The 24502-nt window shown below is 36.8% G+C and overlaps 1 protein-coding gene across 1 annotated transcript in view; it reads right to left on the bottom strand.

Annotated features, from left to right (window-relative positions):
* LOC144453173 (uncharacterized) overlaps positions 1–24502 on the bottom strand; it is a 75516-nt gene that overhangs the window by 33740 nt on the left and 17274 nt on the right. The window contains exons 2-10 of the mRNA XM_078144452.1: positions 18669–18988; positions 17186–17393; positions 16621–16737; positions 15952–16053; positions 15250–15506; positions 14185–14442; positions 12735–13065; positions 920–1270; positions 204–391 (exon numbers count right to left, since the gene is read on the bottom strand). Of these exons, the coding sequence (XP_078000578.1) occupies positions 204–391; positions 920–1270; positions 12735–13065; positions 14185–14442; positions 15250–15506; positions 15952–16053; positions 16621–16737; positions 17186–17393; positions 18669–18929 (2073 nt within the window). The 5' untranslated portion in view covers positions 18930–18988. The remainder of the gene's footprint in view (positions 1–203; positions 392–919; positions 1271–12734; positions 13066–14184; positions 14443–15249; positions 15507–15951; positions 16054–16620; positions 16738–17185; positions 17394–18668; positions 18989–24502) is intronic.

Below are 24502 nucleotides of genomic sequence, written 5' to 3'. Positions count from 1 at the left end.
CAATCATATATATCTATGTTTTCACACATTTTGATGTGTTTCTGTATAAATTTCCATTTTCTGTGTGTTCTGGTACATTTCTGGATGTTTTCTTTGGTGTACATTGTCTTTGTGTATATTTGTACTGTATTCCATGTATGTGCATACATTCCAGTCATTTCCTTCTGTTATATCTATAAAATTATACAGTGTACATAACTTACTGAATTTTCACGACTTCTCCGTTTACTTCCTGATGAACTTCTTCTCTTTACATTTTCCTTCTCTTCTCCGTGTTCTCTACGTGGTGATTTCTTGTGAAACTTCTTGTTCAGCCTAGCTAGCAACGCTGCCCTCTGTGCCGGAGATTTGTGACCTGGTATGAACTCCTCTTCAGGTAGGACATTAGCAGCTGTAATAATAGGAGGGTTAATAAGATCATTTCAGTTTTATCCATCAGTGATTCGCATTTTAATTAAACCAGTACTAGGATCTTTTACCTTTTGTTTTAAGTTTCATCTTATTTGTCTCTGCATTTGTATCTTTAATCAAATGCCTTCTGCATTCTCCCACTCCTCTCGGTGTTCAGTATTGTTGAATATTTTTTTATCTGTCACATATTTATTTGTATTTTAAATCTGTATTTGCATTTGTTATATTTTGCAATTGCATGAAAACCCATATAATGAATGCATTGCCATTTATAAATAAATAAGTAAATAAATAGTGTCATGTGTGCTTTAAATCGTATGATGTGTTACTGTAACATTAATTTTATCTCTAATCTTGCTTTTACATTTCACTTGCATTTTCTTTGCTACGTTTTATTCAATTGTTGTTTTCTTTCCAATCTTTAGTTTTCAATTTTATTCACTTCCTTTTATGAGTACACATGGAAAGCCAATTTATAATGTATTTCTGCCCCACACTTTATACTCACTGTCTGTCTGCAATGGTAATTCTTCTTTAAATATTTCATAAAACTGTGACAAGTACGCCACCATTAATAATTTATCCGGTTCATCCGTAGCAGCCATTTCTTTTCCCGTCATGCAAGGAGAAATACCAAACTCTCGTTCCGCGATGTCAAATGCCAGTTGGTTGTTCTCGGCGACATCGTCTTCTTTCAGACAGTGGAAGTCTAATAATTCTGGTCTGAATCGGTGAATCAATGCACATAATGCCAGCCCACTTTGCCATGATGATGTCATGTCAGTTATCGATACATTCATGTAGTCTTCTATCACTTTCTGACTCCACAGAATCAGTTTACTTGTTCTTATCACAGATCCTGTTAAGATAACAAAGTGATAGATATCTTTAGTGATCAATTGCAGAACAAGGACAATGTTTAGACTAAATCCAGTTTTCAGGGACTCCATGGTAATTCTTTGTTGTAAAACTACTACTAACACAGTACAACTAGATACCAACTGACATGTAATCTAATAGTTTGACATGCCATGCTTTATTCATCGACATATGTAGGATAAGAGAGAGAAGGGGTGGGGAGGGAAGAAGAAAAGAAGGGGAGAGAGAGAGAGAGAGAGAGAGAGAGAGAGAGAGAGAGAGAGAGAGATAGAGAGAGAGAGAGAGAGAGAGAATGAGAATGAGAGAGGGAGGGAGGGAGGGAGGGAGGGAGGGAAAGAGAGAGAGAGAGAGAGAGAGAAAGAGAAAGAGAGAGAGAGAGAGAGAGAAAGAGAGAGAGAGAGAGAGAGATGCATCAGGATAGACACTTCAAAGATTTGCATAAAAGTGTTATATACCTTTCATGGCACTCTCTGATGTTATCCAACAGTTATGCAAATGAATAAAATGTAAATAGTGAGGAACAGTTAGCTTTCTAAGTCACAGCGACATCATGATGTACATACAATGTATGCATGTCTATGTTCCTTTCCCACACTCACGCCGTGCCACATAAACAAAGCATTCTGATAAAACATTTACTTTCAAACATATCAAAATGGTTGACATTGTATCATACCAACAGTACACTCTTTCTCAATACATTCATTCCAATGCAATATTCATGACTGAGTCACACAGAAGTAGCAGGAGGAAGGGTAATGTACATTACATTGTCACTAGGGGGCGCTGTTCAGGTGAGACTTTTACATGTACCTCTCCAACCTCTTCCAAAAATTGCTTATCAACAACAAGATATGAATTTCAAAACATCACCAACTTCTCCTTTCAGTTTTGGAAGGTTGACATTCGTGATTTCATAGAATTTATGAGTTTTTGGTTAGATTTAAGTATGTCAGTTGTTACCATGCAAGAGGAACATAAATTATTAAGTCTTTCCACTGTATGTCAGCAAGGTCTACTATATATTCTGCATTTCTTAATTCACTGTGAGTGTGAGACAGAAGAAGGAAAGGACTGTCAGTATATAAAATGTGCCAGTAGAGGGGGCTATTTATTAGCAAGGTCTATGTAGTTGTCAGCACATTCTTTGTCCATAAGGTTGTGTAGTGAGTGCGAGACTATACAGATGTCAAGATGGCAGCCATGCTTTCAGCCAGTAGGGAATTAGTTGCTGCATAACAGCCCTCAGGGTAATATTATGCCACCACTTGAGGGAGAGCTCTGTGTACTGCCAAGATCTATTGGGAGGGTAAGAACTGCTTGATGGTACTCTTTATCTGTGGAGTAAGAGCCACTTGGAAGTAAGAGCCACTTGAGGGCGATGATTATCTACAAGGTCTATTGGATTACAAGAACCACTTGAGGGCACTGTTAATCTGCAAGGTCCATAGAGAGTAAAAAACACTTGAGGGCACTGTTTATCGGTGAAGAGAAACTAGAGAATAAGAACTGCTTGAGACACCTTTTTTATAGTGAAGGTTCATTGGGTAGTATAAAACACTTGGGGATGTCATGTATCAGTTTAGGTCCATTGGGTAGTATGAACCACTTGGGGTGTCATTTATCAGTGAAGGTCCATTGGGTAGTATGAACCACTTGGGGGCGTCATTTATCAGTGAAGGTCCATTGGGTAGAATGAACCACTTGGGGGCGTCATTTATCAGTGAAGGTCCATTGGGTAGAATGAACTACTTGGGGGTGTCATTTATCAGTGAAGGTCCATTGGGTAGAATGAACCACTTGGGGGTGTCATGTATCAGTGAAGGTCCATTGGGTAGAATGAACCACTTGGGGGTGTCATGTATCAGTGAAGGTCCATTGGGTAGAATGAACCACTTGGGGGTGTCATGTATCAGTGAAGGTCCATTGGGTAGAATGAACCACTTGGGGGTGTCATATATCATTGAAGGTCCATTGGGTAGTATGAACCACTTGGGGGCGTCATTTATCAGTGAAGGTCCATTGGGTAGAATGAACCACTTGGGGGCGTCATTTATCAGTGAAGGTCCATTGGGTAGAATGAACTACTTGGGGGTGTCATTTATCAGTGAAGGTCCATTGGGTAGAATGAACCACTTGGGGGCGTCATGTATCAGTGAAGGTCCATTGGGTAGAATGAACCACTTGGGGGTGTCATGTATCAGTGAAGGTCCATTGGGTAGAATGAACCACTTGGGGGTGTCATGTATCAGTGAAGGTCCATTGGGTAGAATGAACCACTTGGGGGTGTCATATATCATTGAAGGTCCATTGGGTAGTATGAACCACTTGAGGGCACTCTTTATTAGTGAAGAGCCTTTGGAGCACAAGTCAATTGAGGGCACTGTTTATTTGCAAGGTCTACTGGGGGTAAGAGTCAATTGAGGGCACTGTTTATTTGCAAGGTCTACTGGGGGTAAGAGTCAATTGAGGGCACTGTTTATTTGCAAGGTCTACTGGGAGTAAGAGTCACTTGAGGGCACTGTTTATCAGTGAATAACCACTAGAGAATAAAGAACCACTTGAGGGGTGCCATGTATCAGTTAAGGTCATTGGAATTTCCATGTTTAATATATCACTTGACATTATGAAATATATTAAAGTGACAAAGTCTGTAACCATGGTACCATGTTTGTCTGTAGTCACAAAATTTCCCTTTTAGGAACACATCACTATCAAAACAGCATGATAGCGGTAGCTGCGTATGTACAAACTTGGTGATTATAACTTTGTCATCTTTTGATTTTTTGGTAACCAAAAAATTATGTCATTTCGTCAAATCTGATTACCTGGTATGAATTTTTCCAGTCACTTCACATAGTCAAACATACTTAATTTACAAAATTTAAACATAATAATTTTTTCATATGAAATAAAAGTAACCACCAGAGGCCATCAAGTTACAGACTGTGTCCTTTTCATATTGGAGTTAGTAAATAAAATAACACACAGATGATAACACATATTTATTTGGAGAAACACAAATCAATTAAAACTTAGGAGATACATATAAAAACAAACTGATGTCATGAAATAATTGTTATATTTTATATTTCACTCACAGATACGTCAAGTAGATTTAAATATTGAATAAAATTTTAAAATGTATATTTTATTAATTTAAAAATATTATTTTTACTTAGATTTATTCATGTACTATTTGTTTATTGTCAATATTTATATAATTATTACAGAAATCATTTATTTATAACGATATAAGCTGAATCAATACGTTTTTTATTTTCTCTGAAATTAAAATCTCACTTAATTATTCAAATATCATGATATTAACATCATTGCATTCCTTCACAGACATTTACAGCTATTTTCACTAAACCTTGCCTTAAAGTTGCCATATGGATCACAAATTGATATTTACTTTGGATCTTTTTTCTGTAAATAAAAGTTACAATTTAGTATGTCTCAGTAATTAGCATACTAAGGAGACCTCTTAATAATATGCAGAATATGTATCTCCCCCTCCCCAACCCACCCCACCCCACCCCACCCCACCCCACCCCACCCAAAACAAAACAAAATCAAATAAACCAACAAATAACATAAATTCAGTCTATAGCCAGAAAAACCAAGTAGTACTAATTAAAAATGTCAATATAATTTGATAAATACATAAATACTAACAATCATAAACATTATTTACATAAAGTAAAGATAGTTTAGCACCAACTTAAAAGAATAAAATTAATATTTCTGATATGCACATCTTCCACAATAAATGAATATATTCTGCCTCTTTTACTTCTATATTAATTTCATACACCATAATTCTGTGTAAAGCCTTGGAAAGTCTCAAGAAATCAGCATGATATACCCTTTGTGTTCCCTTTACCCGTTAACAAAAAACATTCCGTGTATGCTTTTAAATTATTAGGAATATATTTAAATATGATAACTATACATTTCTATAAATAAGTTTTATTACTCGGCAAAATAAAACGGTTTTGAAATCTGATTTATGTACAGTAGAACATCTTTACACGTTTCTCAGTAAATAATCTTCAGTATATCACAAGGAAGGCAACAGTTATTATTTTGATTTAGTTATGTACTGGTATGTATATGTCTGTCTGTCTGTCTGTCTGTCTGTCTGTCTGTCTGTCTGTCTGTCTGTCTGTCTGACTCTGTCTCTGACTGACTGTCTGTCTGTCTGTCTGACTGTCTCTGACTGTCTGTGTCTGTCTGTCTGTCTCTGACTGTCTGTGTCTGTCTGTCTGTCTGTCTGTCTGTCTGTCTGTCTGTATATTTCCAAAATGATGACAACAGGTGTACACCCAATAAGTCATATCACAACACCTACATACAATCAGACACAGTCATCATTAAAACAATGACATACACACACATATTATGCTGCCAAAAAGTACACAAAAAAATAATACTTTCAATGAACACTACTGAAATTATTGTTAATACATATTATACAATACAATGATTTTTAATATTTCTCCTGTGATACATTACTGCGTGTCAGTCTCTCTGCCATTAACTTTATCACAATTTCAAATTACATGCCTTTTTGCTTTTCATGATATTTCCACACTGAGAGAATGTCGGAACTCTTCCTCAGTAAATTCAGATTTGGGAGAGGAGTCATTCAAGTTGGTCTGTCTTTTGATTAAGTTTCAGACTGATATTCACTAAGTTCAAATACAACTCCAGTTGGACTATATTTCGATTCAGAGTTCAACTGAGATTCATTTGATTTGCCTGCATATACACTCTACTCTTCCACTGAGGTTTTAGATTTCAGATTCACGTTGCGATTCATCATTGCATTCAGATTCAAGCACAACAACCAATGGCACATCTGTTGATGATTGTTCATTCCTGGGAGTCACCTCTTTTTCAGCAGCCACTGATTCAGAGTCAGGTTGGGAGTCATCATTGAATTCGGTTTCTGCTGCAACAATCACTGGTACGTCTGTTGATATTGGTCCACTAACATTTGATTCTGAAGTCAAGACTGTTTTGGTATCTTCATCCAAACTTATTTCCGTATTAGATGTATCAGCGGCCATGTTGGTTTTATCTCTAGTGAGTTCAATATCTAGATCACCATCACATGTAGCTAAATGTGTCTCTGGAATGTCATTTTCACCTACTGTCAGAATGAGTGATGATGAGTCTTCATCTCGATCAATCTCACTATTGCTGATGGCAGTTTCATCAGACATTACAGTTTCCATGGCAACGTCTGCTGTTGACATTTCCTCCATCAGAATGTCAGGTGACGAAGTGGTTTCACTGGCAGGACTAGACAGTGACACAGTCTTTTTATCAGATACTTCAGTTACCATAGCAACTTCAGATAGTGCAGCTGTTTCCATGGCAACTGTAGATACTGGTGCATTATCACTTGGCACTGTGTCATCATGCTGCTGGCCTTCATTACTGGCATCATTTACATGTACATCTTCAAAGACAGATTCAACACTATCTGTAACATTTTTCAGAGTTTCTACCACAACTTCTTTGTTATTCTTAGCTGCATCTTTTACTACCCAGCCTGTCTGACTATGTAGTCGTCTATCCTTTCTCTTTTTCCACTGCTCTCTGGCATCTTCAAACACATCATCCTTTTCTCTCCCCTTCTTTCTTTCCTGTACCCATAAACTATTAGCAAATCTATGAAACTCTGAGTACGGAAAGGTAAATATTGGTTCTGTGTCCTCATTTCCAAACTCTCCATCATTTATCGACTCCTCAGTTCCATCAATCTTACTGTTGCCGACGGCATTGTCATCACATATCATGGTTTCCATGGTAACTTCTGATGTCGAAGTGGTTTCTATGACAACATCAGATGATGAAGTAGTTTCCTTGGCAACTTCTGCTATTGAAGCATTTTCCATAGCATTATCCGATACATGTGAATTGTCACCTGGCATTGTCTCACATTGTTGCTGGCTTTTCACCTTGGCATCATTTCCAAGTTTACTTTCTGAATCTTGGAGAGCTTCTTCTTTGACTTCTTTGTCTCCTCCAGTCACATCCCTCACAAGCCAGTCAACGTTACTATGGAGCTTTTCACCCTTTCTCTTTTTCCACTGCTCCTTAGCATCTTCAAACACATCATCTTTGTTTCTCCCCTTCTTTCGTTCTTGTACCCACACACTGTTAACAAATCTATGAAACTCGGCACAAGGATAGGTATATATCAGATCTGTGTCCTCATCTCCAGACTCTTCTCCATCATTTGTTTCCATAGCAACATATCCAGTCTTGGATTGTACTACATCATCCTCAGATTTCTGCATCCTCTGGTCATGTAAATCTCCATCACCACCTGCAAGGTCTATTTCTGTAACATCTCTTGATTTCTCTTCAGTGGTGGAAGTATCAACAGCAATATCAGTTTTCTCCCCAGGGAGTTCAGTATCTAGACCATCATCACATACAGCTATTCCTAGAATATCTCCTCTGCTAACTGTCAGAATAAGTGATGATCCTTCATCTCCATCAATCTTACTATTTCTGATGACAGTTTCATCAGTTATTATATTTTCCATGGCAACTTCTGATGATGACGTTGTGTCCATCCAAGTGTCAGATGATGAAGTTGTTTCCATGGTAACTTCAGATTGTGAAGCAGTTTCCCCAGCAACTGTAGATACAGGTGTATCGTCACTTGGTACTGTGTTGCTTTCTTGTTGACTTTTCACCTCATCATTTACATCCTCACTTTTTGAATCTCGGAGACTTTCTTTTAGAGCTTCTTCTTCATCCTCTGTCAGGCCTTTCACAAGCCAGTCAATGTTACTATGAAGTTTTCCATCCTTTTCCTTTTTCCACTGTTCTCTAGCCTCATCAAAGACATCGTCCTTGTCTCTCCCTTTATTTCTTTCCTGTGCCCACAAACAGTTAACAAATCTATGCCACTCTGAGCACGGGTAGGTATATATCAAATCTGTGTTCTCATTACCAGACTCTGCATGGTCGCATGTTGCCACAGTTACATATCCGGCCTTGGGTTGTTCTACATCATTTTCAGATTTCTGCATCATCTGGTCCTGTACGTCCCTGTCACCATCAATGCTGACCACAGTCATGTCTGTAACATCACCAAGAGTATCTTCAGAGATCGTAGCATCATCAGCAATCATATTAGTTTTATCTCCAGTGAGTTCAATATGTAGGCTGTCATCACTTGCAGCTATCTCTGGAATGTTTTGTTCACCTTCCCGCAGAATGAGTGATGCCTTCTCTTCTCCATCAATCACACTCTTGCCGACAGTTGTTTTCTCAGATATGATAGTTTCCATGGCAACTTCTGATGGTGAAGTTTCCATGGCAACTTCTGATGGTGAAGTTGTTTCCTTGGCTACTTCAGTTGATAAAGTTGTTTCTTTGGCTACTTCCGTTGATAAAGTGGTTTCCTTGGCAACTTCATGTGTTGAAGTTGTTTCTGTGCCAACTTCAGATGATGAATTAATTTGTTTGGCGACTTCATATAATGTAGAGGTTTCGCTGCCAACTTCTGATGAAGTTGTTTCCTTAGCAACTTCAGATTTTATTGTGGTTTCTTTGGCTTCTTCAGATGCTGAAGTTGTTTCCACAGCAACTTTAGATGATGAATCAGTTTCTTCAGCAACTTCAGATGATAAAGTGGTTTCCATGGCAAGTTCAGGTGATAAAGTGGTTTCCATGGCAAGTTCAGGTGATAAAGTGGTTTCCATGGCAAGTTCAGGTGATGAAATTATTTCCTTGACAACTTCAGATTGTGTGGCAGTTTCCATGGTAACTGCAGGATCAGGAGTATTCTCATTTGGCATAGTGTCACTATGTTGTTGACCTTCACTACTGGTATCATTTACATGTACATCTTCAAAGACAGATTCAACACTATCTGTAACATTTTTCAGAGTTTCTACCACAACTTCTTTGTCATTCTTAGCTGCATCTTTCACTACCCAACCTGTCTGACTATGCAGTCTTCTATCCTTTCTCTTTTTCCACTGCTCTCTGGCATCTTCAAACACATCATCCTTTTCTCTCCCCTTCTTTCTTTCCTGTACCCATAAACTATTAGCAAATCTATGAAACTCTGAGTACGGAAAGGTAAATATAGGATCCATGTCCTTGCTTCCAGATTCTTGATTTCCCGTTGCCATAGATACATATCCTGTTTTTGTCTGTTGATGTTTGTCACCACCAACCACAACAATTTCTGTTGTGTTATCATCCAGGCTATCTTCAGTGATAGAAGTATCAGCAGCCATATTAGTTTTATTGACAGAGAGTTCAATGTCTCGATCCTCATCACATGTAAGTATTCCCGAAATTTCTTGTTCACCTTCTGGCAAAATGAGTGATGATTCTTCTTCTCCACCAATCTTACAGTTGCTAATGTTGGTTTCATCAGATATTACAGTTTCCAAGGCAACTTCAGATGTTGATGTTGTTTCCAGGGCAATATCATACGATGACATGGTTTCAGTAACAACATCAGTTGTTGAAGTGGTTTTCTCGTTAACTTCAGATAGTGAAGCAGTTTCCATGGCAACTCCAGATACAGGTGTATTACCACTTGGCACAGTACCAGAATCCAGCTGGTTTTCAATCTTTGTATCAATTATGTGTTCAGTGGTTGAATTGCTGTCATCAGATTGCATCATTTCCGTGACATCTCGGAGAGCTCCTTCCACAACTTTGTCATCATCAGTCACATCCTTCACAAGCCAGTCAATGTTACTATGCAGTTTTTTATCCTTTCTCTTTTTCCACTGCTCCTTAGCATCTTCAAACACATCATCTTTGTTTCTCCCCTTCTTTCGTTCCTGTACCCACACACTGTTAACAAATCTATGAAACTCGGCACAAGGATAGGTATATATCAGATCTGTATCTGATTCATCTTGGTCATCACTGGGTTTAAGTACTTTCTTTCTACTTTCACTTAAGTGTTTTTTGAAATTATTTGTACTGCGATAGTGTTTACCTAAGGATTCACCATAGTTTGTTGCCAGAGTGACGACCTTTCCTGTCTCGGACTGCAATGCACCATCATCAGATTTCTGTATTACATCCTGTTGATTGCCTACTTCATCCACACTGTGGTTAGCCTTAGATTCAGATTCATGTTGATATCCAGACATTTTCTTAGCACTGTTTTCAGATCCAGAGTAAACATGATATTCTTGTTTTCTTGGCTTGCACCATCCTTCGATAACATCATCGTTATTCGAATACTCATCAGAATCATCGTCAGACTCCTCATCTGAATTTAGGAGATGTAAGATGTTAACTTGAGTGACTTGATGGTTGATAATAGCCATTTGATGGAGATGTACATGTATAACATGTTGTACGATGACAATGCTTTCTCTGTGGTTTGATTGATTACAATGAGTTCAAACAATAGCGCAGTGGTAAAGATCGAGAAATCTTAGCAAAATCTGCCGAGTTTGCGAAAATCAACAGACCATGGCAAGAGTCAATGAGATGACACAGGTCAATGAACTTTTAGAATTTCCAGTGAGCTAACGAAGATAAACTGATTTTACATAATTCACAGAGGTGACAGATACCAGATCTTGATAACACTGAGAGGATTGGGAGTAAAGACCTTCGGATAGTCACACAATTAAGGGAGGTTGCAGAAATCTAGACTTTAACGAGATCTGGGTAGATTGAAAATGGACCTTCACATATTCAAGGAGGAAAGGGGGAGGGTAGGTGAGAGAAGGGGGAGGGTAGAGATCAGTAAACCTTTATGTGTATATTCAGAGAAGTGGCAGAGAGCAAAAGACCTTTACGAAATTCAGGGAGATGGTAGAGATCTTGACAAGATTAGTGGTTTGATTTCAGATCAATGGACCTTTACAAGATTTAGGGAATTGCTGGCAGAGATTAATGGACCTTAAAAACTCAGAGATCAAATGACTTTTACAATATATACTACATTATATATGAATGCAAGTTTTATAGTTAAGAGATAACAGAACTTGAAGAGATTCAGTATGTTGATGTCAGAGATCAATGGACCATGGACCTTTACATTATCCAGTGAAATGGCTGACATCAATAGACCTTTACCATCCAGTGAAATGTCTGAGATCAATAGACCTTTACTGTCCAGTGAAATGGCCGACACCAATAAACATTTACGCTATCTAGTGAAATGGCTATTAAAGACCAATGTAGACCTTTACTGTCCAGTGAAATGCTCAATAGACATTTACAAGATTCAGTGACATGGTTGAGATCAACAGACCTTTACAAGATCCAGTGAAATGATGGTGACCAATAGACATTTACAGTTTACTTTCATTTTGGCATTATAGTTCTATCACATGTAATAGATAGTGAATTGTAATCATCACAGATGGCCTGAGATGAAAATAGTTTTATGACGAGAAACAGTTACAATGCTTACAGGCTAAAGACTACATATAATAGTACAGTGAAAGGGATTCATAATGTATGCATCTGAAGATAACTAGAGTCTTTCCAACATGTCAATGATTTGATTTTTTTATGTCTCATAATCATTCTCCTCGCTCAACCTCACACTATTTTTCTGTCCCTCTCCCTCACCTTCTCTCTTTCACTGCCACTCTTTGTCGATTTGTATGTCTTCTGTCTATGTACAATGTACGTAGTAGTGTATGGCTGTCTCTGACTGGCTTGTTTCCTATTCCCTCTCTGTCTATGTCTCTTTACTGTCATGTTTCTGTCTTTCCCTCTCTACCTGTCTTATCTCTATTATCTGTCTGTGTTTTCTGTCCATCTCTCCAGTCCGTATCTGTCTGTTTGCCACTCATTTGCACTTCTCTTGTATTTTCTTTGTCTGTCAATACATGTCTTTGTCGCTATCAGTCTGTCTTTATATCTTTTCTCTGTCGTGTCTCTCTTCTGTTCTTCAGTTTATGTCTGTGTCTGTATGTCTGTCTGTCTGTCCATCCATCCATCCATCTGTGTCAGTCAGTCTGTCTGTCTACTAATATCTCGTCTTGTCTCTCTTCTGTTCTTCAGTTTGTCTGTCTGTGTCTGTATGTCTGTCTGTCTGTCCATCCATCCATCTATCTGTGTCAGTCAGTCTGTCTGTCTGCTAATATCTCGTCTTGTCTCTCTTCTGTTCTTCAGTCTGTTAGTAGAGTTAGTCTGTCTGTCTGTCTGTGTCTGCCTGTCTGAATGTCTGCCTATCTATCTCTCTGCTAATATCTCTTCTGTCTCATGTCTCTCTTCTGGTCATCTGTCTACAAGTCAGTCTGTCTGTCTGCTGCTCTGTTTGTTTGCATCTCTAGATGTATGTGTCTGTCTCCCTCTTCTATTTGTTTTCCTTTCATCTAGTACAGACATTCACATTCAACCATGCAAACACATGCCATGTTCATCCTCTCACATTCCAACCCATATTCCCTCCAATACAAGTAATAACTCACCCTTCCTTTCCAGCTTTGGTCTGGTCCTGTGTGCAAGGACATCATCAGAAATAGTATCCTTCCCAGTATCATACAGTGACAGACAATTCCCTGGTTCTACAGCCTGCATGTTTAGGTTTGGATATCTCGTCTTGGGATCAATACTATACTGGTGAATATCTTTGTGAAGATTTTCAGGTGTCGTCTGAGCCAACAGACGATGTAAACTTTCCCTCTCAGATAATACTTCAAGGAGTGATTTTCTACCGGATGCCCAACTTTTGACAGCCCAGAGAGCATCAAACACGCCAAGGAATCCACGAGCACAGCCTGAACCGGTTGGCCAGAAGGGCTGTTGGAAAAAACGAACAATGATGTTGATTAGCTAACCTCTAAAATAGTTTACTTTCCTGTTCCTAGATACAATGTACTAGATGATGTTTCTAATGTGATAACTTTTTGTATTGGGCTGAATATTTATTCAAACAACATAGAATGTGCACAGTGTGGGAAGAGCCAGACCTTGAGGTGATAGGCAGTGTTTTTGCTAAGTTTGAGGAACCCCAGTAACAGCAAGGGGGAAAGGGGTATAAAAGTACAACAGTTTGCCATACAATCTACCATAATTCTCTTTGGAAACCCCAGTAAAAAATGACTGGGGAACTCCGGTAGATTTCACCTATTTACTACCCGTAACAAAAACATTGGATAGATATGAGTTCGATATAAAATGACAAGAACTTGCTCCCAATGAGGATGAATTTACAACTTTTTATTTCCTTATATGGTCAAAACACAGAAATGCAAGGTTTTAAATGTAACATCATTGGGAGCAAGTTTTTGAATTTTAGTTATGTATTTAAAATAAACTTTCCATCATTAAACTGTAGTCCTAAGAATTTTTATAGAAACTAATGATATGTGGGTGATGTCACATTGGTTACAATGTCACCCTGTTGTCTTTGTTCAGTGCAGTGATACTGTGATAAAACTAAGTTGATTGGAATACGTAATGACGTAAGTTTATTTCAAGAAAGTGTAGTCATAAGAATTCTTATAGAAACTAATGATATGTGGGTGACGTCACATTAGTTATGATGTCATCATGTTGTTTTTGTTTAGAGCATTGTTGGTATTTTATGTTACATGTGTTTATTTTGTGGTATATTCTTTGTGTTGTTAGTGAAGGTGTTCTGTACAGAGTAAGGTGATGATATTGTAATAAAACTAACTTGAATTGGAATATGTAATGACATACGTTTATTTCCAGAAACAATGGAAATGCATATTAACGTCTGCATTGTAAGTGATTTTATACAACAAATATTTAACGTCATCAGTGACACAGGAGGATTTTACTAAGAAATCTACGGTACAGATTGGTGGCAAAGTAGTATCCCCTTTGGAGAATGAAGTGACAATTTAGAGAAGCCCATGACAGAAAGTGAGTCTATGCTACATTTATACATACCTCTAGAAGACTGTCACCTACAAGTTGGACAAGAAGCTGGCATCCATTTCTTTCAACCACTCTTGCTGCATTCTCAGCTGCAAACATACTGGTAAAATCAAACATGGCTACATCGGGTAGACCGTAGTGATTCAACGCAAAGTCCAATTTTGGCAGCTTGCGATTGGTTGAGAAGTCTGCAGCTTCACGAGCGTAATCCAACAACGCTTCCTGGCTGATATTTTCACCAGAAAGTAGTAACTCAGTCTCGGCATAATCCTAGCACAAAACAGAACAATGGATATCATATACTGCATATACGAAGCATGGTGGTCAAATTCTAATTACAATATTGTACTTCAAACAATTTTGAACGCTACATTAGAAACTGTTCTATTTTGAAACTGTTTCGCTACACCTAATGACTTGATCATAATATCGTACATCCTGAACCGTACAAATGTATTGAATCACCTGTGGGTAAAGGTAGCTGTACACATAGTATCATACAATAAATCCAATTAAATTGAATTTTGGATCCACACCCTAAAACCAATGCCCCAATGTGATCACTATTCCCACCTAATGCTGTATTACTTCTGGATACAATCGACCCCTAACTAACATATACAATGTCTAATTATTGGTATTTTAACAATATTCAGTGAACATAGTCTGATCGAAAAACAATACTTTTATAGCTAGTCCAACTTTAAAATCATATAAACAAAAGAATCTGTGACACGTAGTGACAACATATGAAATCTATCCAATCAGATCAGATGATATGAAGCACTTTACAAGGTTTATTCTGATTGGCTAGAAAACAAAGGAAAAAAGCACATCTGTTGGCTGTATTGTTAATGAGTGATAAATAATATGTCTCTTTTCCAATCAGTGGCAATCTTCTAATTGCTTCACATCGCCCCTCTCAGATAGGTCTCTCATTGTCATACATAAAGGACAGTACACCAGCCTCTAGTATTGAGGTGTCCATAGAGGGCGGTATACCAGCCTAGTGGAAAGGCACTGGGTGAAATCATACACATAAATCTCTTCAAAATCTTGAATAGAGTAAAAGCTTACGTCTAGCAGCACTCCTTTTTCTAGTAAACTTTGTTTCTTTGCCGTCATCACAAAGTAGTGAGTTTCATCTTTATAATAGACTATATTTTCCAAGTCTATTCTTGTGTTGGCTTTCAAATCTTGGAAGAACTTCTGGTTAAAAATATACGCCACTCCACTAATCTCTTCAACCCTTGTCTCAGCTAGTGTGTGTCTGTTGATGAAGTTAGCTGTGATGGCAATGGCTAGTTTACCCCGGAACTCTTTCCTTTTAAAACCTACAGGATAGAACAAAAATGATGATTTTGTTTCGAAGTGACATTGCTTGCAACCTTTATTGCTAAAGTCACAGTATAAATCAGTATAAATCTGTATTTGTATTTGTTATATTTTGCAAGTGCATGAAAACCAATATAATGGATGCATTGCCGTTTATAAATAAATAAATGCACATGTACACACTGAGACTCTGTGTCATCGTAAACCACAGGCCTCATTACGACATCGTCCGAACCGTACACCAAGAGGCTGTAGTTTCATTCATTTACAAAAGCATTATTTATGACAGTGGCTATATATATCAACACTACAACCAATCAGATTGCCTCATACATACCATGTGATACACAATACCATAGCATGACTCACTCACAAATCGTAGATGGTCATACAACTAAACACTATATGACATTCCAATAGTAAAGCTAGAAGTGTATAACTTACCTGATAATGTGTTCCGTTTACCATCAGCTCCAATGAGGGCATCAAACTCATACTCAGATAGTGGGTGAGGACTTGGAGAGATCAATGCTCTCCATCCTATCCCTACAATGACAAGTCACAAATAACAAACAAATTATCAGTTATCTAGCTGATACCTACTAAACCACAATATTGTGGAGAACAAGTGCTCAATAAAATGCACCGAACATGATGTAAGACTGTCTTAATTTCTTGACTAATGCACGATTGGATATTGATACATGGTGGACACTCCTGTTGCTCTTTTTAAAATGTATATCTGGGTGTGTGCGTTACTTGACAATGTGTTTTGTACATGAATGCTTGTGAACCTGCACAAGAGTCTTATGTATGTGTATATGCATGTGAGAATGTGTTTGTGTCCAAATATTATGTCTGTGTGTGTGTCTGTGTATATGTCTGTCTGTGTGCCTGTATGTGTGTGTGTCTGTATGTATGGGTGTGTGTGTGTGTGTGTGTGTGTGTGTGTGTGTGTGCACATGTGCATGTATGTTTCCTGTACACTGTAAGATGTGTTGTATGTTAGAATGTCCAATTGTTCTTCACATATATAAATTCCAGTTCACGATTTCTTCAATCTTACCGTAACCATAGAAACATTCATACAACAAAAGATTAACATTGTCTTACTTTCTTCTTCCTGATCTTCTGGTGGTTCTACCAATCCTTCAAACGCCGTGTTACCGTGAACCTCAACACCAAATAATAAAGCCACTTTAAGTAACATACACTGCAGTTGTCTGATACCTGGAAAGTATACATAGTTTATGAACGTTAAAATATAAATACAAATTCCTCCTTTTACAGTATCAATTTGAAGTCAGTAAAAATGTTACAACTGCTGACATCAAAGCATTGAGATGAGAACCTGTTACATGTACAACTTACAAACAGGGAAAGTAAACAACTGAATTGGATTAATAACACTTGGCACAGCATGTTGGAAGTACAGAGACTTGTATTATATTCCATCATTTGATAAGAACAGTTTTATGGCTACTTTACATAATAGTTCACATTCACAAACAAATTTCCAGTTCCCCTGGCATTTCATGTACACATAAAGAGGCCATCAAACTGTTCTTATCAAACCATGGTGTGTAATACAAGCCTCTGCTTGCACACAAAAACAAAGAAATATTACACATTCAAATTAAATGGTTCAAACAGTAACATAGATATGACAGACACTTACTGATATGATCAATGGAACCTGCACAAAATTTGCCGTAAAACTTCTTAGCACCAAGACTTCGAAGATCTTCAATAACAAATGGCCAGAGATGAAGGACATTATTTCGACTAAATCTATCTCTTTTCTCAACTACAACAACTTTAGCACCAAGTAGTGAAGCTTCAATTGCAGAACGAAGGCCACACGGTCCTGCACCAATGATGAGCACCTGGAAGAAATAATTGAAAAACAAATTTCACTTCAGAGATGACAACATGAATTCCAAAAACATCTCAGAAATAAATTGAACTAGGATTGTCAATCAATAAAATCTCTGCTGTATGACCAAATATTCACAAACATATCAAAGATGTCAAAAATTTAATTTGGCAGCCATATTGTTTTTCCTATAATCCTTTGCAATGTCAAAGGTTATCAACTGTTCTATTCTTAAATGCCTAAAGGAATCAATGCAAGGGAAAGTTTATAAAACAGTAACATTACAAACGTGCAACAGTGCTATGTGAATGAACATTGTACAGTTCATAATATTTTAAAATTTTCTTCAAGTATGGAAATAATCAATCTTAAATGTCTGGTTCATTCCGGGACAATTTTTTATAAATTTGCATCATGGGATAAACTAGAATTGATACAGGTGACATACATGTAGTAACTATATTCAATTACATGATTTGCATGCAAGGTTCGTTTTTCTCCCAATCTTTTATTCAACACAGTTCTCCTTGTAATAATTGAATCAAATCCGTCTCTTCAAACCTTCTAAGATTTCTGTTCGTAGAAATGTAGCCTTTTGAAGAGTTGAAGATGAATTGATACACTAAAATTCAATATTAAATGCTATTTAAATCCTGAGGTTTGGGAAAACAAAATAGATTTAAAAGAAATTATTGCCGTATACACTTCTTTCTATTTTAGTTTGAGATTTCTTTCAAAATTAACGAACCAGTAAGCATCGAGATGATAAAGTGTTTGATATTTTATCATCAGGCAATGAAATACTTGTAACAGATGTGTTCCTTTCACGGCTCGAGTCTACTTCCATCTAGAGGCTGAAATGCTAATTTCCCTTGGCTGTAGACAGCAGAATCATATCAAGCAAACTGCTTCCACAAAAAGTTCATTAGCATGCAAAATTACGGTAAATTTGTATAACGAATGTGCCAATCACGCAACAATTCTGTATATATCAGTAACCAATATGCCCTGTAAGTCAATTTGATGCATAGTAATTTCTCGTGACACACTGAAATTTGCTGTTCATCAACTCTTACTATATGGTGACTCATAAGAACAACATTTTTAAAATAATTTTTACAACATTTGTCTAATTTTGAGGGCACATTGTTTGTCGCTAACATTTGACGCAATCTGCACCGACATGCTTGTAAATCTCCCTTTTGGTCCCGCCATTATACACATTTCCCCCGTTTATTTGAAGAATACTACTAGTAATCTGTCAAAAATGTTTTCTGTAACTTACCTTTGTGTTTGAACAAGCTTTGTTTCGTTTATAATCTTTGTGAAACGCCCTTTTATCTAACTTTGACCATAGCGTCTTGGCTTTCCAAGACGTCAAGCGGTTCTTCAGGTACGGATAACACGTCTTAAAATCATTGGGTTTGACATCAAGGAATTCACAGAGTTCTTGGAAAGAGCTGATACATGTCCGGAATGTGTTAGCGTGCATAAATTGGTCAAACAGACACACGCTGTAGTCAGGTTGCTCACCCCTATACTCCATGGCTTAGGTGGCACTGTGGAACTGTGTTGTATCGCGAAATAAAGACTAAAATTTAAAACCTGCAAATAGAAAGAAAGATAGAAAGACAAGGGAATAAGAAACTTTTCATATATCAAGTTGTTGCAATAATAGTATGTCTACTTAAAGCTGACTTGCTATTGTTGCACATTGATGCTGTATTTGTCTGGAGATAGATTTTGGGTTAGTTTAAATGCTGAGTACATGTGCATGCACTGTAGCTGTATGTTTTATCATTTTCCAGTCTTTTTCGCTCATCAGTTGGGCGGTCCCTGTAATAACTCTGTGAATCACTTACATTGTACCTATACTTAGATTCTGTATGTGTCAAGCGGTTTTTAAATTATGGGATGGCGATCATTGGATTTGATCACCGTACACTTATGTATGCTTTAATTAACAAGTACAAGATAACCGAAAAAAATAACGTGAACTTTCACAAAATCATCACATTGGAGCGATAAGGTCATATCTGCCATACGATTATATAGAAGATAAGACCTTATTGCACACACTCAACACAATGTTTTCATGTTATTAATAATTTTTATGATTGTAAATTGTTCATAGATTATATAACCATTACTAATTGCCATATTGGTAATAATCCATGGGTATTAATATCAGTTTGGTGACCTTTCTTTTTTAATTTTTTGTACATTATCTTTTTTATCGATCAACCTTTGACATCATTTAGAAAGATCATATGGGTGATTAACAGTTCCTATATCATTATACCATGCATGAAACAAGTTGAACAAAAAATATGGAATATATTCATTCTACGTCACGACAACGCATGTATACATCACTGGTTCTGCTATAGATTTGAAATACCGGTCAAAACATTCAAAATTGTCATTACTTTCCCCAATTTTTCTTTGATATAACTGGCGCTGGTATAATTATGTTATTCTCCAATATTTTTCTCCATTCAGCCAGAAAATACTCGTGACTTAAGGCTTGTCACTACGAGTTGCTAAACGAGTATTGACAAAGGCCCCTTGGGTCACACTTTCATTTTCCTCGGCTGAATGAAGAAATATTGGGGAATAACATCTAATTACTTACATGTACATGGCCCTTGTGGGGTTCAACATCAATTTCTCTGAATGCATTTAAATTTGTTTATATAATCTTTTTATTAATTAAACTCTGTCATCAGCCATGAAGACTTCACAGATGATACCTGTTTCCATTAACACGATCCTTAGGCTAGTCTGTAAGGTACGCCGTGACGGGGCACCCTCAACCATCGGCCAACCCCTAAGGAGGCCGGTGAGGGCGAAACGTCACGACGTATCTTACAGTCTATCCTTGGGCATTCAGTGTTAATTTCTACACATGCCCATACAAGGAATACTGACCTTAAATTTAAAATTATAGCTACCGGTACTCGTGAAATTGTTTTAAAACAGAGACATGTACACGTACATAGATGCATGGCCCTGACATGATGTATTCATTATTTGTCATAAAGAATGGCAATATATCTATTTTGGGATGATGGATCAGCAAATATATAGTTTTTTTGTCATCAGTATTGTATTATGAAGGACACATGTATTAGCAAATGAACTAGTATTTAATGTGTCACATGATATGGTGTAGATGAGTATTGACTTTCTTAATATCTCACAGTATTGTATAATTTGTGTTATAGACTTTCACTTCCTAACTGGAATTTTGGTAAATTATTTGATGTACACGTGTCAAACAGAAACGGTGTAGTTGGAAAGTTTAATACAATTTGATGTACATGTACATGTAATATTGTTTTAAATATTGATTAATTAATTGATTGATTGACAGACAGACTGACTGACTGATTGATTGATTGATTGATAGATTGATTGACTGATTAAGAGATAGACTAACTTCTTGATCAGAAGACTGTCTGACTGATTAATTAATTGATTGATTGATTGATTGATTGATTGATTGTTTGCCTGACAAACTAAGCAACAGAAATGTTGTTTGATAAACTAAACAATAACATGTTTCCAATCAAATTACAATACAAAAGAAAGTTACCATACACCATATACATGTACATACATGTACATGTAGACAGTTCTGTTTACAAACTACAACAAACACAAACAACATTACAAACAAACAATACAACATCAATGTAAATATAGCAACACATATTTTCACTACCATCAATCAATCAATCAAATCAATCAATTAACCAATCAATCAATCAAATTTCTATAGTACTGTCTGATTTCCAGAGCAATATTCTATTCAATAGTGCTGAATGGCTAAAGCACACCATATGCTTTGGTGAACCTTTGGTGCAGGGTCTAGGAGTAAACAAATAAGTCTTCAGTTTTGTTTGCAATGACATAAGCTTGAACAATTTGAATACAGACATATTACTGGTACTAGTAGACAGAGCAGGTCATTGACGTAGGAGATGATGTGAAAGATGTCTGTCCTTTAACAATGTCACCTTACACCAAAGTACACGGTACATTGATTATTATTGTCAGGAAGAAGGTGTCTCCATATAGTCAACAATAGTCACTAGAATAGTGCATGACATGAATTCTAATCAAAACCTACTATAATGGCAGTAAACTGTATTATGTACAGTAACATGTACTATCAATATCTATACGTACATTTGTATACATGTATGTTAGGATGAATGAATTTTTTTAAGAGTGTACATGTACATTTACGATGTGACTTCTTATTTAACAGTATACATGTACTACCAGGGGTGAACAAATCATTTTGTGAACTGGTGGTCCCATGACCAGTGCCTTAAAAAAATCCAGTGGTCCTGCTGAAATAATCAGTGGTCCCAGGTCTCACTAATGTGAAACATTAAATCTTACCAATGAATCTGTATATTCAGATGACTTTTTAACATAGTTATTAATGTAGTAAGGTACTGGTCCAACGGGCCAGACAAGATCAAATTTGTGTGGTTCACCCCAAAAAATCACTAGTCCCAGACCCAGGACCAGTGGATTTGTTCACCCCTGACTACATTTGTATATTGGCAGTAAACAGTGCATATACATGTATTACATTGTACGTTTATGTACTATTATTATCTATTTGTCATGTGATGAATTTCTTGAAGACTCGGGGTGTACGTGTACAACGTGACTTCTTACTAAACCAAGTAGACGTCGTAGGAAGTATTTGTCACAATCCATTACTGATAATTTCATATTACAGCTGGCACAGAGACTTGCAGGGTTCTCATTATCTTCTAGCTGTTGGCTTGGATAGCTTAATATACATGCAGTAAAACAGTGACAAGTCTGTGAGCTCTATTACAGCATGGATATACATATACACGTAACTGCTTTCGACATGTAGCTAGAAGCTATATAAATATTGCAAATTACAAATCTGTCAGACTGTATTCAATATTGATTGTCTCCATATGTTTCCTGCATCTTTAATTCTTTCTCATTTCTAGTACATTATATAGTTTCATATTTTTTTTTTTAAATCCAACCAATATCGTAAATCACTACATCGATCCCACTGGAAACAAGCTTTTGACTTATTTTTGTGTTTTTGTTTTCCAACAAAATAAGCGAACATTAAAGTCTTCAGCAAAAATTTCCAGGTTTACAGTACCCTATATTCTCCGTAAAACTGTAGAGTTCAAAGTTCACAGTTTTTATTGCAGTTATGACTGCTACTAAGGTTCTATAACACCTGCTACATAAATGGCCCTCTACTTAGTACATAATGGGTGACCTAATACTTTTATGGTTATAGGTATCAACTGACTACTTACATGTTATAACAAAGCACATCGTAATATGACCTGTCATAAAGTCGAACCACAACTCTCTCCTAGCCTTCTGAATAAAGACAGTACAAGTTGTGTTCATATCTCCCGTTTTGTTGGGCTACAATACATCCCATGGGAAATAAGATTATTGGAGTGCCCTGACACCCCCCACCCCACCCCACCCCAAATTCATACAGGTGTTCTTTTAAGAAATTTTACAGTTGTGAAATTGATCAACTTGCACTCTCATTCTCTGCTACCAAGTTATAAAATAGTCACGGCTTACATTTGTTGGTTCAAAGACTTCTTACCCGAGTTTTCTTCACAATTCTTGTACATAGAGTAAAATAAGTGTACTGTCATGTAAATTTTACCAGGCTTACCCTCTCTACATCACTGATGTACACATGTAAACCTTACCAGGTTCTCCCCTCCCCCTCCCCCTCCCCATACCCCTCTCTATATCATGTACAAGAGTTCTAAAACCTTAGCAATAACATTGATATTTGATATACATGCTGAAAACGTCTATAAATTCGAGTCAGTTTCCACTCTGTACAGTGTTACCAGAGTACCACAAATACCTAATTTATAGATACACCTAATATCAGATTCATAATTACTACTACACGAATTCAATTGTAGTAAAATTCACACACTCAACAGAGTTACAGACAAATTGAAACTTACCCTAGAATCGATGTGTAACAAAGCCATGCAGTAGCATTGTGACAGGGAAAGTTTTGTACTTGAGTATGTGAAACAGCTGGCTCATTTCCTTTACATGCTGACCTTTGACCTTGTCACCCTTGACCTCAAATGTCTTATACAAAAGGACACATTTTATGGCATACAAATTACTACCGGTACATTTATAATTCTTGTCCATGTTTACTTCCCAACTGGGAAAATTTGTTCTTGATTTTATCTGAAAACTTGACAAATTTTACTATCAAAATACTCTCTTGATTTTAAAAATCAGAAATCAGAAGTTCTGAACCCACAACATACAAACGTGTGCACTACAAGGTCACTGAACTAGCATGGGAAGAATCACAGACAATAGTTAAGCCGATCCCCTGCCTACCTGTATTATATTCTTATCTGACCTTTGACCTTTCATTCCATTCTACCAGAACATCTTTTGCCAGAATTTTTTGAACTGATCAAAAATCCACAGCAAAATAAAATTTATATTACAAATCATCATATCATTTGTGTCTTTCAAACATGAATTAAAATATATCTGAAATATCCATGTCATATTTCAAATTCTCAAGTTTTTTGGAAAAATGAACTAAGTCTTGGAATTCTGCCACATGTACAAATGTACATACAAATGTACACATGTCGTGTGTCACTAGTGTCAGGAGGTAAACCACACTTGTATTACAATATGATGTTTCATTCAGGTAAAATTTCCTGCCATTCCCCTTTTTCAACTTTCTCTATCAATTTCCCACTATACACGTTGTATATTGGTGACAGACTTCAAAGCTGCACTAGCTGTAACTGGAACATTTTTTTGAAAATGTTTTGTAAGATACATGTACATAGAATACTGTGTTATATGTAATATCGTATACATATGTACATGTACCCCTCAAGAGTATAGAATCTCTCATGGGGGGTAAATGTATCTATGTAGCTATACACATAATGTTAAAAGTACTCCAATCAAATTGACATTTGGGTCCGCACCCAAAAATCAGCACCCCATGTGATCACGATTTCAACCAATTACTGTACTACGTCCGCATGCAATCGACCCCAATGCATATGTAAT

The sequence above is a fragment of the Glandiceps talaboti genome, chromosome 23 (assembly GCF_964340395.1).
Source record: "Glandiceps talaboti chromosome 23, keGlaTala1.1, whole genome shotgun sequence".
NCBI lineage: Eukaryota > Metazoa > Hemichordata > Enteropneusta > Spengelidae > Glandiceps > Glandiceps talaboti.
Note: the sequence above shows the minus strand (reverse complement) of the source record. Positions and strands in the feature narration are given on the sequence as shown.